This window comes from Diabrotica undecimpunctata, chromosome 8, assembly GCF_040954645.1.
Source record: "Diabrotica undecimpunctata isolate CICGRU chromosome 8, icDiaUnde3, whole genome shotgun sequence".
In the NCBI taxonomy this organism is placed as follows: domain Eukaryota; kingdom Metazoa; phylum Arthropoda; class Insecta; order Coleoptera; family Chrysomelidae; genus Diabrotica; species Diabrotica undecimpunctata.
In genome coordinates, this window is record NC_092810.1 from 95,366,434 (window position 1) to 95,381,432 (window position 14,999).

General features: G+C 36.3%; 1 protein-coding gene across 1 annotated transcript in view; it reads right to left on the bottom strand.

The window, feature by feature from the left end:
- Positions 1 to 14,999, bottom strand: part of LOC140449008 (uncharacterized) — a 158,152-nt gene that overhangs the window by 32,194 nt on the left and 110,959 nt on the right. Inside the window, exons 11-12 of the mRNA XM_072542148.1 lie at positions 1,687 to 1,824; positions 777 to 1,316 (exon numbers count right to left, since the gene is read on the bottom strand). Of these exons, the coding sequence (XP_072398249.1) occupies positions 777 to 1,316; positions 1,687 to 1,824 (678 nt within the window). The remainder of the gene's footprint in view (positions 1 to 776; positions 1,317 to 1,686; positions 1,825 to 14,999) is intronic.

A 14,999-nucleotide genomic window follows, 5' to 3' on the forward strand; every position in this document is an offset into this window, starting at 1 on the left:
CACAAGTGCAACAATTTGTGCCATTTCAACAGTCAAAGGCATTTTTGTCAAAAAATAAACACTAATAATGGCACTAATAAACACTAATGGTGGCAATAATAAACGTTTGTCCGTTGCATTTGAACAGAAAGTCGAAGCACAAACGAGACATTTAAAACAAGCGGAGTTACAGGTAGCGTCCATTTTGGGAAGTGTGCACTTTACCGCGAAATTGGCACTATTGGAACTCTTTGTTACAAAGGAAACCGCAACAATTCTCAGAAACATGCATTAGTTTGTATTTGTGATATTATTATTTACGATAAAGCTCATTAAAAATGAAATATCGGTGATTTTCAAGGTGACCCGGATTTTATGATCGCGAGTGTATATATACAAAGAAGAAAAATATCGAAGAAAATTCTAGCCAGGAAACACGAAATATAGACTTATGCTTATAAACAGCTAAGCTTAGAACATTCAAATGTTCTTGGAATATTTCCATGAAATGAACTCAAATAGACATCCAAGAAAGAGAGGGTGGCAAAAGATAAATGAAAAGAATAAAGCTGATATCAGATCAGATACAGAAGACAATCTTTAATTTACATATGCAATTTATTTCATGTCGCATCAAAATGGTATGTGCAATGAAGTCCAGAATATATTTTCTGATAAAAAAAATTAAGTTTATCGCATACAATTTTTATTCTAAAAATGTACATATATTAATTAAAATTTTTTTCTTTACAGTTCTTTCCTGTAGGTTTAATTAATAGAATATTTATGTTACTTACTGCAATAAACTTCCGTTGTGCCTCAAGTAGTTCTGTAGCGGTCAAACTTCGCAATATCTCTAGTGCTCCTTTTTCAGTTTGAATGTTTTGATCAACGATTTGGGCCAATTTAAGGCCAACGTTTTGTTCCGTCACTCTTGCCCAAGGGCAAAAGGTGCATCCGCTTTGTAGAATGGCTTTATGAAAAAGGCCTTTGGATGACGGATTCAGCAAATGATAATGAACGCTAGCACCTCCAGCGCTTTCTCCAAAAATTGTTACATTGTTAGGATCACCATTAAAATTATGAATATTCTTTCGAACCCATCTCAAAGCCAACAATTGGTCTTTAAGTGATGCGTTGCCAGGCACGTTTAAGGATGTATCTTCAAAATGCAGACATCCTAAGAATCCTAGACGATAATTAACAGATACCAATACTATGTCTTCAAGCATCAGATATTCAGGTCCAAATTCAGTAGAACTGTTTGAACCAAAGGCGAAACCTCCGCCATGTATCCACACCATTACTGGTCTAAGAAAAGAGTCTTCAGTTGGAAGCTTAAATAACATGTTTAATAATTAAATAAATCGGAAATCATAATATACCTAGAAAAATAGATTATTATGGCATAATATTTTTCGGTCTTAGTAAGAAAAACAATTTAAAAATTTATCAAAATTATACGTTAAATAAAACCTGCAAGAAAAGTTATTCTATAGCAAATTTTCTCTAAAAATATAATCATTTTAAAGAAAAAGCTAAGGGCAGAAAAATTAAGAGGTAATTTTAGAAAACTGGCAATATTCAGTATAAATGACATTGGTATTGATATAATAGGTAACTTGACATTAACATCTTATTACTAGTTTTTTGTAATTTAAGTAAATAGTGTAAATAAAAAGTAAATAAAAACTTACAATCACTTACTGCTTTTGTATGAATACCTAGGTGTAGACAGTCTTCAGAACCAATAATTTTATTGTTTTTATCATCCCATTGGTAGCTTGGCTGTCCATCGTTCGTGGCATCTCTAACACCATTCCATTCTTCAACAGGTTCCGGTGCCTATATAGTTTTAAGAGGATACTATATTAATTATTTATTATAAAAAAAAAGTTTAAAATAACTTAAAAAATCAAGCTTCTTAGGAGACTGATTTTGGTGTCTATTCAAAATTGTTCATCAAGAATCCTACACAGACAAATGTGTGTGCTTTTTATCATAATCCTCGTTATTGGTCTATTATTCTTAAGACCAGCGGTTGTAATGATTTTGTCAATTGTTTCTAATAATTTGTGACGTCCTCTCGTGGGAGTCACTATCCGGGTAGCTTTTAGACAGTCAGAGACAGAGTTCAAAATAAAAATAAAACTTTATTGCCTTCCTTAAATTAAATTGACAAAAATCTTATATACATATTTACAATTTGGTTTAGTCTTCTCAGTACCTGGCCTATTTATTCAAATTAAGTTTGACCTTGTCATATGGAACCAGTCTTATCGGCAAGCGAATGTGTATTTGAAATTTTACGGTTTTAATAACAGCGGACGATAGGTATAAAGGAAGGAAAGGAACTCAACACGTCCCTTAAGTGATTCGGGTTAATAGGACACTCCTCGACAATCTCAACACGACTGCTTCAGAGTACGGGTAGTGAAAAGCTCAACACGCTTTTCGGGTAAAGACGGTATGGGACGGAAACAACTTGTGAACTCACCACGTCCGCAAGCCGGGGTAGGGAAGAAAGAGAACCTTCAGTCAACACCTGTCGATTCTGTCTCTGTGAGGAAATGTTGCCGTTTATATAGCGGAGCTTTGCCCTTTCTACTGTCGATACACTCCTACTTCATGGGTTGGTTCGCGCGCACGCTGGTTTAACGGTGATGGCTTGGACTCATCGTTACACCCCCTCTTCCTGGGGAAAAAAAAATTTTGGAACAAAATTTTTTTTTTATTTTTATTCCTTGCCAGGTACTTGGTTACCCTAAAAAAAATTTACAATACATCGAAATAAAAAATGTCCGCCCTAAAAAAAATATAAATATCGTCTTCTTAAACAAAAAATCGTCTTCCTCTCTCTTAAAAAAAAACGTCTTCCTTCGTGGGGCTTCAATTATTGGTTTTTATCCTCAGCACCTGGTTCGGGAGTCTCAGTCTGTATTTTTTTCCTTTATGCTGCGGCGGAACTAGTGAGAGCAGCGGGATTGACACTGGAATTGACTGGACTTTCTGAATTTTTGTGATGCCCATGGTTGGTTCATCAAAAAGGTTCTTGAATTTGGAAATAGCCTTTATCAGGGGCTCGCAGCCTTTGCCCGGGGTGTTAGGTTTTGGTGTGTTCCCTAATGGTGATATTAATTCTGGAACGGTGTATGGTGGCGGCGTAACTGTGCCGTCCATTTCTATGTCACTGTAATATATTTCTAACGTGTCTGACATTGTATTTGAAGGTAACTGTAAACTGTATTAAAATATACTGTCACTACTTGGTGTTGATTGTAAGTGCTTGGACTGATTAAGGAGTAGGGAAATCGGTAAATGCGGGTTTTAGGTCTTTGATATGAGCTGTTATTGTACGGTTTTTATCGTCGTGTTTTAATTTGAATATTACATTAGAACACACTTTTGTTATAGTATATGGGCCTGAAAATTTCGGTGCTAATTTGGCGTTAAAATTTTTGGCGGCATTTGAGAGTTGGTATTCCCTTTTCATGACTTTGTCGTTTATTGTGGGTTTCCACTCTCTTCGTCGTAAGTTGTAGTAATGGCTTTGAGTTGTAAAAGCTTTTGCCAGGTTTGTACGTACTAGTTCGAATGTTTCTCGTAGTTTATGCCATTTTATGTTTTGATCGGTATGTTGTGTGTCGTTTGGGGTGTTTACGACTTTACTTGGAATTTCTAGTTCGTGTCCAAAGTTCAGGAAGGCTGGGGAGAAACCCGTTGAATCGTGTTTAGCTGTATTATATGCGAATAGTAGTTCTGGAAGGCTCGTGTCCCATTTCTTATGGTTATTATCGCAGAACTGAGCTATCATTGTTTTGATTACTCTGTTTGTTCTTTCTACTGGATTATTCTGGGGAGAATATGGCGGAATGTTTCTTTTAGAAATCTGGAATTCGTCTAGCAACTTTCGTACTTCCCTGTTATCGTATGTTCTTGCGTTGTCTGATATTAGTTCTTTCGGTGATCCGAATCTCATAATGATTTTATCTTTTAAGTTCTGACAGACTGATTTTGCCGTTGCTGTTCTGATCGGTATGGCTTCGACCCATTTTGAAAAGGTGTCTTGGAATGTCATTATATATTTGTTTCCTTTGCTGGATGTTGGAAGGGGTCCTATGATGTCGGTTGAAACGGTGTGCCATGGATGTGGCGGAATTTGTGTAGATTGCATGCGGCCTGGAGTTAAGCTTTGTTGCGGCTTAAATTGCTGACAGTTCTTGCAGTTCCTGACAAACTTTGCGGCGTCTTTAAACATCCCTGGCCAGTAGTATTTTCTAGCTAGGCGGGTTATTGTTTTGGCTATTCCTAGATGTCCTGCGGTCGGTTGCTCGTGGTTTTCTGCCAGGAGTTGTTGTCTCTTGTGGTTTGGGATGCATAGTTTCCAGGGGTTGGATACTTCTGTCTCTTTTAAATCGTATTTGTCCCAGAAGTGTCGATAGAGAAGTCCATCTTTGATAGAGTAGTCTGGAAATAGTTGCGGATTTGTCTGGATTTTATTTAAAGCTTTATTGTACCATTCGTCGGGTTCTACATCTTCTACGTTTATTATGTAAACCAGATCTACTGGTTCTCTAGAGAGCGCGTCGGCCAGGACGTTCTGGGAGCCCTTTCTGTAAATGACATCGAAGTCAAATTGTTGTAGCAGCATTGCCCATCTAGCTATTCTACCTGTAGGGTTTTCCATTGTTTGTAAGTATCGTAGACTTTGATGATCTGTGATAATTGAAAATGGGTATCCTTCGATGTAGGGTTTCATCTTTTCTATACCGAAGATGATCGCTAGTAGTTCTTTTTCTGTAACGCTGTAATTTTTTTCGGCATTTGTTAGGGTTCGACTTGCGTAAGCGATGACTTGTTCCTGTCCTTCGTCGTTTGTTTGTACTAAAGCTACTCCTAAACCGTGGTTTGAAGCGTCAGATTGTAAAAAAAATCTTTTCTGGAAGTCCGGGCAGATCAGTATTGGAGCTTGTGTCAGTAGTAATTTTATTTTGTTAAATGCTTCCTCTTGGTCTCTGTCCCAAGTCCAATGTTGTTTTTTCTTTAGTAGCTTTGTTAAAGGGGCTGCAGTTCGTGAAAAATCTTTTATAAATCTCCTATACCATGAGATGATGCCCAAAAATCGGCGTAGTTGTTTAACGGTTTTTGGTGCGGGATATTCGACTATAGCTTTTGTCTTGTTGTCGTCCACTTTTATTCCCGTTTTGTTTACTACATGGCCTAAATAATTTATTTCTTCTTTGCAGAATTTACATTTGTCTATATTAATTCGTAGTTTGGCCTGCTGTAGTCTGTGAAGTACTTCTTTTAAGTTTTCCATATGTTCCTCGAACGTTTTCCCCAGTACTATTATGTCGTCTAAATAGGCGAATGCATGTGGTTCCATTTCTGGGCCGATTACTGTATCTAGTAATCGTTGAAAAGTAGCGGAGGCGGCGTGTAATCCGAATGGAAGTACTTTGAACTGGAATAGTCCTTTTCCTGGTGCTATGAAAGCGGTCAAGGGTTTGCTTGCTTCGGAAAGTGGTACTTGCCAATATCCATTTTTTAGATCTAACGTGGTAAAATATTTTGCAGATTTTAACTTTTCTAGGATATGATTGATGTACGGTAATGGGTAGGCATCTTTTTCTGAGATGTCGTTGATTTTCCTAAAATCGATGCAAAATCTATATCCGTTGTTATCCTTCTTTTTTACTAGGACGATGGGGGAACTGTACGGGCTATTGGATTTTTCTATCACGTTCTCTTCTAGCATCTTATCTATCTCATCGTTTATGATCTTCTGCATTGCCGGGTTTCGGGGCCTGTATCTTTGTTTGATCGGTGTATTATGTTTGAGTTTTATTGTATGTTCGGTTAGATGTGTTGTTCCTTTAATTTGTTTAAATTTCTCCAATTCTGTTAGTAACAATTCCTGTAATTGTTTTTTTTCGGTATTGTTTAGTGTAGTACTGATGTCGAGCTGCTCTCGTATTGGACTGTTCGTGAATTCCGGTATGTATGACGGAATATCTTCGGTCTGGTCTTCGGCCGCGGTATCGGTCGGTAGTTCGGTATATCTTCGGTCTGGTTGTCGACCGCGGTATCGGTCGGTAGTCGGTATATTTTCGGTCTGGTCTTCGACCGCGGTATCGGTCGGTAGTCGGTGGGTCGTTTTGTTATATATTTTGCTTCTCTGTTGGAGCGGATGTCTTGCGGTTGGTGTTTCGTTGACCCTGGAATTGGTCGGTATTCGGTTATTATCTGCATTGTACGATCTGGATCCGTGTTCTGTCCTGGTTGGGTATTGTTCTCTCCTTCTTACGCGATTTCTATTTAAGATGTTTGATAAATCAAGGCCCCATCTTGTTATTTCATGCATTCCCAGTACTACTTCTGAAGCTAGGTTTGGTAAAAAATGTAGCTTGGCTTTTCTCCAAACGTTGTCTATGGAACATTTTGCTGTAAAACAGATTTCTATGTTGCTGGTTTTTCCATCTGCCAGCGTGATCTTTAAAGCTTTTCTGTCGCTTTTTGTTCCACATTGTTCCAATATTTTTTTACCTTTTTGTCCTATAAACGAATTTTGGGCTCCTGTGTCTATTAGTGCTCTTAACTTTTTACCGTTGCTGAACGTTATCGTTGTGTGGGGTCGTTGATCTGTATAGTGTGCGTAGCTGGAGGTTGTTAGGGAGGACTCTAAATGCTGACTGGGTTGCCTCCTTCTTGTCCAGTCCTGTTGGAGTTTTCCGGTCGGCTTCTACATTGGCAGTTATTGGAAGTTGTTCCTCGGGTTCCGCAATGGCTGCAGAAGAGTACAGCGATAGCTCTGCAGTTTCTTCTATTGTGGCCTCTGCGGCCGCATCTCCAACAACAAGTCTGTCTGTCGAAATTCTGTATTTTGTTATTACGACTATTTGCCTGTGTCCAGTCACACCGTGTATTGTTTCTGTTGTATATTTCTTTTTGGACCATATCATATTCTTCCGCTAGTCTGATGATGTCCTGTGTTGACGATACGTCTTGCCTCTTTATATACAACTTGTATTTCGGGTTCATGTTGGTGTATATCCTGTTTAGTTCTTCTTGGTGATTGAATTCACCATGTCTTCTGATCATTGTTTGAATATCAATGATGTAGTCTTTTACACCTTCGTTGTTTCGTTGGAGTCGGTTCCGGATTTGAGCTTCCAGAGATTGTGTGAGAACGGAGGAAACGAAGAAATTGCGGAAATCTTGTTCGAAGTCTTTTAATTCGTTCCAATATTTATTATTGTTTCTGTACCATAGTAATGCTTTCCCGTTTAATGTTCCTGGTAGAGCTTGTAAAACGTGGGTGTCTTGTAGGCCGTAAGCTGTCTGGAGTTCTTTCAACCGTTCTATGAATTCTATCGGGTCTCTTGAACCGTCAAAGTGTAACCCCCATTTGCGTACTATTTCCATCTTTCTTTGTCTGTCTTCCATCTGGTTTTCTTCTATTTCCTCTGCCTTGATGATCGCAACTAATCTCGCTCTTAGCTCGCTGAAATTCCCTTCCGTCGGCTGTTCTCTGTTTGTTAATTCGGCTATAAGTTCGTCTTTCTTTAATAGGTACACCCAACTAACCTTCGACGTTTCCGGAGCGTCTGTCATTTTTGAACTGTGAATCACTCTGTCTTTGATTAAAATTTGAAACGTAGTACTGTCTCATGAAAATGAAATTCGGAATTCGGTCGGTATTATTGTTTAAAACGTATTTTTCTGCTCGGGCGCCATTTGTGACGTCCTCTCGTGGGAGTCACTGTCCGGGTAGCTTTTAGACAGTCAGAGACAGAGTTCAAAATAAAAATAAAACTTTATTGCCTTCCTTAAATTAAATTGACAAAAATCTTATATACATATTTACAATTTGGTTTAGTCTTCTCAGTACCTGGCCTATTTATTCAAATTAAGTTTGACCTTGTCATCTGGAACCAGTCTTATCGGCAAGCGAATGTGTATTTGAAATTTTACGGTTTTAATAACAGCGGACGATAGGTATAAAGGAAGGAAAGGAACTCAACACGTCCCTTAAGTGATTCGGGTTAATAGGACACTCCTCGACAATCTCAACACGACTGCTTCAGAGTACGGGTAGTGAAAAGCTCAACACGCTTTTCGGGTAAAGACGGTATGGGACGGAAACAACTTGTGAACTCAACACGTCCGCAAGCCGGGGTAGGGAAGAAAGAGAACCTTCAGTCAACACCTGTCGATTCTGTCTCTGTGAGGAAATGTTGCCGTTTATATAGCGGAGCTTTGCCCTTTCTACTGTCGATACACTCCTACTTCATGGGTTGGTTCGCGCGCACGCTGGTTTAACGGTGATGGCTTGGACTCATCGTTACAAATTCATTACAAACCACTTCAAAATTACCAAAAATGGTTCTATCATCGGCATATCTCATCTTACATATCTTCTTTCTCACCTGAAAATCACCAGATATACTTATAATAAATACGATAGATCATTCTATTGTAGACACCAATCCAATATAATATACGTTCGTACCAGAAGAGGAGCAAATAGAGTTCTAATCATTACTGGATCGAAAGTAGGCTAAGACCCAGAATTTTAAACGTTTAAAAAAGGAAATAGGTTCTAAACATGAACGGTAGAATGTAAAAGGACTTAAAAATACAAACAAAAATAGAGAATATAAATAAACATCAAACTAGAAAACAGACTAAAACATCAGATTGAAACATCATGAAAAAAGTAGCTGAAGAATTACTAGGCGTGAAAGGTAAACAAAAAAGAATAAGAAGGAATGACTGTTTTGACAAAAAGTTAGAAGCAAGAGAAACAGAAGATGGAATTTCTGAATGAAACCTAAAATGTTTGAGATTATATTGATATATTTGATGTTCGTTTGTAATATTTCATTTAACGTTTTTTATAAAAATATTACTTTTAATTCTCTTTTTCTTAGCCTTTTGTCGTCCATGTTTGGACATAGGCCTCTACTAACTCCTTCCATCGGTCTGTATCCTGAGCAACATATTTCCAATTTGTTTCGGCTATCCTTTTAATATCATCAAACCATCTTATCTGTGGTCTTCCTCTTGGTCGTTTACTTTCGTAAGGTCTCCAATTTTGTATTGTAGTATTTCAACGTCGATCTTTTTGTCTAGCAGTGTAGCCCGCGAAGCTCCATTTAAGTTTAGCAATTTTTGTTGCTATGTCCTCGACTTTTGTTTTGGATCTTACCCAGTCGTTCCTCTTTTATCTGACAGTCGTATACCTAACATTGCTCCTTTCATTGTTGTTTCTGATGTGGCTAGTTTATTTATGTTTGCCTTGGTTAGGGTCCAGGTGTGACATCCATATGTCATGATAGGAAGAATGCATTGGTTGAACACTTTGCTCCCCAAGTACTGGGGTATTTTGCATTTCTTAAGTATCCAACTAAGTTTTCCAAATCCTGCCCATGCTAGTCTTACTCTTCTAGTAATTTCCGCACTTTGGTTCCCTGTCAAGTCTCAGGATTTGGCCTAGGTAGATATATTCCTGGATTTGTTCTATCTCACTGCCATTTATAGTTATACGTCTGGGGTCATCTGTGTTTGTTATTATTTTTGTTTTTTTCATATTTATTTTTAGGCCGACGTATTGGGAGCTGGCTGCTAGTTCCCCCATCATAATTTGCAGTTCCTCGAATGTGCTCGCTATAATCACTATGTCGTCAGCGAATCTGAGGTGGTTTAACTTGTTGCCATTAACGTTAATGCCATAGGTTGATCAATTTGTAGTTCTGAAGACGTCTTCTAGGGCTAGGTTGCAAAGCTTTGGCGATATTACGTCTCCTTGTCTTACTCCTCTATTAATGGTGATGGGATTTGTATTTTCGTCTAGTTGTACTATCATAGTTGCATTTTCATATATATTATATATTAGTTGCCTATATCTCGAATCTATTCTACAATTGTTAATAGCTTGTTCTATGGCCCACATCTCGATACTATCAAACGCCTTTTCATTGTTGACAAATGCAAGAAATACGGGTAGTTGGTATTCATTTGCCTTCTCCATCAATGTTCTCATTGTCAGCAGATGGTCTGATGTACTATATCCTTTGCGGAAGTCAGCCTGTCACTGGTTGGAAATTGTCCATTTTGTAGGTTAACCGGTTGTTACCAATTCTCATAAATAATTTGTATACTTGACTGAGCAACGATATAGGTCTATTGATATAGGTCAATTTTATCTTGATTATGTGAAGGATCAGATTCGAACTTATCCGCCAAGACCTCTGGGAATTGCTCTTCATTTGTTCTTAGTTTAAAGGCATCTATCCTCGTTGCTTTTTTAAAAATCCTTTTTCTCTCTTCTTTCATGTTAATATTTATTTTTGCTCTAACTATACGATGGTCACTACCCGTTGTTACGTTGTTTATTGTTGTGGCGTCTTCAAATATTTCATTGTTGTTTGAGAGAAAATAGTCTATTTCATTTTTGGTAGTTCCGTTAGGTGCGACCCATGTCCACTTTCTGTTAGGTTTCTTTTTGTAGAAGGTATTCGTAACATACAAGATTTCTTGTTTCAGGAATTCCATGAGTTTTTCTTCTCTTGTGTTTCTTGTGCCGAATCCAAATTTTCCAATCTTGCTTTCAGATTCTCCGATCTTACTTCCAATTTTGGCGTTAAAGTCTCCCATTATTATTATTTTGGATTCTTTGTTGTTGTCTATAGCTTTTTTAACGTCTTCGTAAAAAGAATTTATTTCCTCATCGGTTGCTTTTTCAGTTGGAGCATAACCTTGCACGATCTTTATTTTAGTTTTTGGACTTAGTTTTAAGACCATGTATGTAACCCTGTCTGATATGCTGTCAATTGTTTGAATTTAAGATTTTCTCTTCTTGTTGATTAAGAAACATACTCCACCGTACGTGTAGTCTTCCCTGCCTTTATAATAGAGTCTGTTGCCTGAATGTAAGTCCACATATCCTTCACCTCTTCTTTTAACTTCTGACAGTCCCATTATGTACCAATTCAAGTTCCCTAATTTCTCTTCTAGTTCGTAGAGTTTTTCATCTTTTGTCATGGAGCGGAAGTTGTATGTTGCTATATGGAGTTGTTTGTTCTTCTTCTTTTTCAATGTCGACTTGCCCCCCCCCCCCAGAATCATCGGGGCAGATCATTCTTACGGTGTGGGACTGTGGAATAGAATTCCTACCCACCTGGGGTACCTTCCGTATTTCTGTTGCAATCGACATGTTTGGTTTTGGAGGTTTTGGCCATAACCCACCACGCTGGCCAGACGGGTTGGTGGGGTATAAGAATGTATCGTGTCCACCATTGTAACCGAGTTTAGCGGTCTACTCAGTTCAGCCAACACCCTCGGAAAGACGGGTCGGCACCACTTTTAATTACGTGTTCTTAATATGCCATACGCTAAATAAAAAATAAATTATCCGCTACTGATACGCTACTTGGTAAAAGTCATGACAGCTAAATTATACGATAACTTACGATATCACGCGTATGATTTATTTCATTATTTCTTTGCTGGAGTATAGAAGTAAACCCAAGGTAATTTATATCAAGAAAATTTTAATCTAAATCAAATTTTTAAATACAGGGTGATCACAAATGATACACCATTTCTTTAAATTTTAAACCATCGCATGTCAATAATTTTAAATGAAACACCCTCTATATTTTAATTTTAATAAAAAATAAATAATTGTCTTTAAAAAAGTATTAACATTTCCTATACATGAAACTAATACTTTTGGAGATAGTTATGATTTAATGTTAAAGGTAACATATTTATTGTTTTATTATAGCAGGTCGTGTATGAAGATGTGATAATTGTCATTATTTGTGATTATTGATACTTTTACAAAGTAATACAAATGGCATGTTTAAATCAAACAATAAAGATTGCGTAAATTTACTTTACATATATTGAGACATTTCTCTACACATACAAAGTAATTCGTACAGTAATTCGAATTTTCTCTATTAAGCACTCCGTTTTTTTGCAAATTTGGATTCGTCACACCATATAATATTCTTCAACAATTGACTATGACTATTACAAATTCTGCAAATTCTATTTTTTTTATAACAGTCTGTTTCCTTAAAACTTAGAACTGTGATGTAAGATTAGGGAAGAAAGTTTATTTTTTTAAGCGAAGGTTCTATACTGGCGTTGTATTACGCCGCATCACGGAAGTATCGCCACGAAATAGCGGTTCATAATTAAAAAATTATATTTCGATTAAAATTCCTATACGACCGGTACATACTTTCTGTATGCAAAGGTTTTCAAGACGCCACAATTGCAAATGGAGGAGATATTGACTTTGAAGAGATTGTCTCCATCTGTCAAAATTTTTGAAAAAAGATGAACTTTTTAAACTTTATGAAGTTTTGACCTATAGTATCATTAACAAATTTTATCTATAATTTGACGCAAAATCTAAAAATGTAATAATATACAGGGTGTTCCATTTAAAATAACAAAGTTGTAGTTCACTTCCGGTGTAACCGAAAGTGGCATTTCTGTCAAAATATATTCTTTAAGTATTCTTAAGTATATCATAACTTGTTATCCGCATATATCAATATTAATAAATATCGTGTTAATAGTTTAGCCATAAAAATATACTATATAAAGTATATTTTTTGTAAACCTCTCAATTTTATTTAGATATTTGCACTACCTCTAGCACACATAGACAACATCTCAATATCAGCAACGGCTCGAGTATTAACCTCGAAATTATATTATTTCTGGCTTTGCAAAATCATACTGTGCATACAGCGGACAAAAATTGGTAAGTACACGTCTAATTGCATATATTATAACATATTGCGATTTTTAGTTGTTAAAATAACGGTTTTAAACCAGGATAGCAACAAAAAAAATTGTTTCCTCACATAACACTTTATGGGTAATTGGGTATACTTTGCACCGCCAACTTGCAAGTGGTGCAAAGTATACCCAAGAGTAAAACAAAAATTTTATAAAATTAAAAAATGGTTTACAGGAAATACCCAGACGTTATAAAAGAAAAGTGTGATCTCACAAATATGAAGGTACAATACTCAGAAGAAGATTTGAAGGCATGTTTGTCAGCAATAAAAGATGGCATGGGCACAAGAGTTGCCGCTGAATCCTCAAACATTCCAAGGAGAACTCTTTTTTATAAATTTAAAGGAGTACACCCTAGAAAACCTGGATACCCATCAATATTCTCTTCTGAGGAGGAAATTATGCTTCGTTCAATACATTCGTAGCCTTAATGATGCTGGTTTTCTTGTTACTGGAATGGAGTTGCAACAAATCATCAAGACTTATTTAAATCGCCAAGGAAAAAAATAACTCGTTTTAAGGATAATACTCTAGGTATGAATTAGGTTAAATCATTTTTAAGTCGTCGTAAAGACCTTACTGAAAGAATAGCCTCAAATATAAAAAGAAATAGAGCAACACTCAATATAGACCAAATGACTGAATACATAGAAAATTTAAAACAAACATTATCTGGTGTGGAATCATATGTTATTTTTAATTATGACGAAACTAAGTTAACATATGATCCTGGACAAAAAAAGGTATTAACTAAACGTGGGGTTAAATATCCTGAACGAATTTGTAACTTTTTAAACAATTGCATTTCTCTTACGATGTGTGGACATGCAGATGGAGGGGTACTACCTCCTTATGGGATACACAAATCCAAGCATTTGTAGGACACCTGGACTGAAAATGGCCCTTTGATACGCGTTATGCAAGTACTGCATCTGGTTTGTTCGAATCACATACATTTGCAAATTGGTTTAACACTATTTTATTGTCCAGGCTTAAAAAAATACAGGGAAAGTAGGTCATTTTAGGAGACAATTTGTCTTCTCATATTAGTGTTGAAATCCTGGATATGTGTCGAAATTCGAATGCCTCTGAATAGTATAGTATACCCATTTTACACAATCGTTAGATGTTGCAATGTTTGCCTCACTAAAAAATGCCTAGAGGGATATTTCTTCTGAATATAATGAAACTCATGTAGTCTAATGTGATAACTGATAGTGATATAATAAATAATAATAAATCAAGTTCGTCGGATATCAAAAACATTTTAATTCGGTATTTGGAAGATAAAAGACAAGAAGCCACACAGTTGGAAGAAAGACACGTGGGAAGAAAAACAAAATAATTTTAAAGCAGGAGAAAGTATTGCCCATTCTAAAATAAGTTTAAAAGATCTAACTGAAGCATCTAATTCCACAAGCTTTTGAGCCAGACATCGTAGATAATTTAAAGAAGGACATTGTTTTAAACGACCACTTTCCACTAGGCAGGGATTCATCAGATGACGAAATAAATGAGCTGCAAGTGATGGAAAAATAAAGCGAATTTAATGAAAAACTCGCCTCAGGTTCTCTTGGAACATATATTATTGAAAAATTTAAAAACTCTGAATTAAATGATGTTAAAAAAATATTGGTAAGTACAATTTATTTTTCTATAAAGATCACGTTTTCCCTAGAGTGATAACAGCAATAAATAATGATGGAACAATGATCAATGCTATGGCAAAATCGTTAAAGTTTTGGAAATCGCCAGAAAGATGCGACGAAATATGGTGTTCGTGGGACAATGTAATTGGCGCCATAAACTCTCCTAAGAAAATTTCCAGAGGATTGTACACTGTTCCTGAATGAGACAAAGTGTGGTGGGATACGTTTTAAACTTTGTCTCTTTACTATTGTCATTATAATAAAGTTTGTTCATTTAAAATGTAGCATGTTCTTAACTTTTATGCTTCTGTCATAAATGTAGGTAGGTTTAAATTAAAAAAACTGGACCGACTAACATTTTTTCGTGTTTAATTGGTGCAAAGTTTAAAATCTCATAGGATTACTATGCACCCGCAAGCATTTAGTAGTCAAATTAATATTAGCAAAATATCAAGTTGTGCAAAGTATCACTTTTCTAGAGTATACTTTGCACCAGTAACAAAACTAGATTGTTCTCTTAATTATGCAAAATGTCTAAAAAATAGA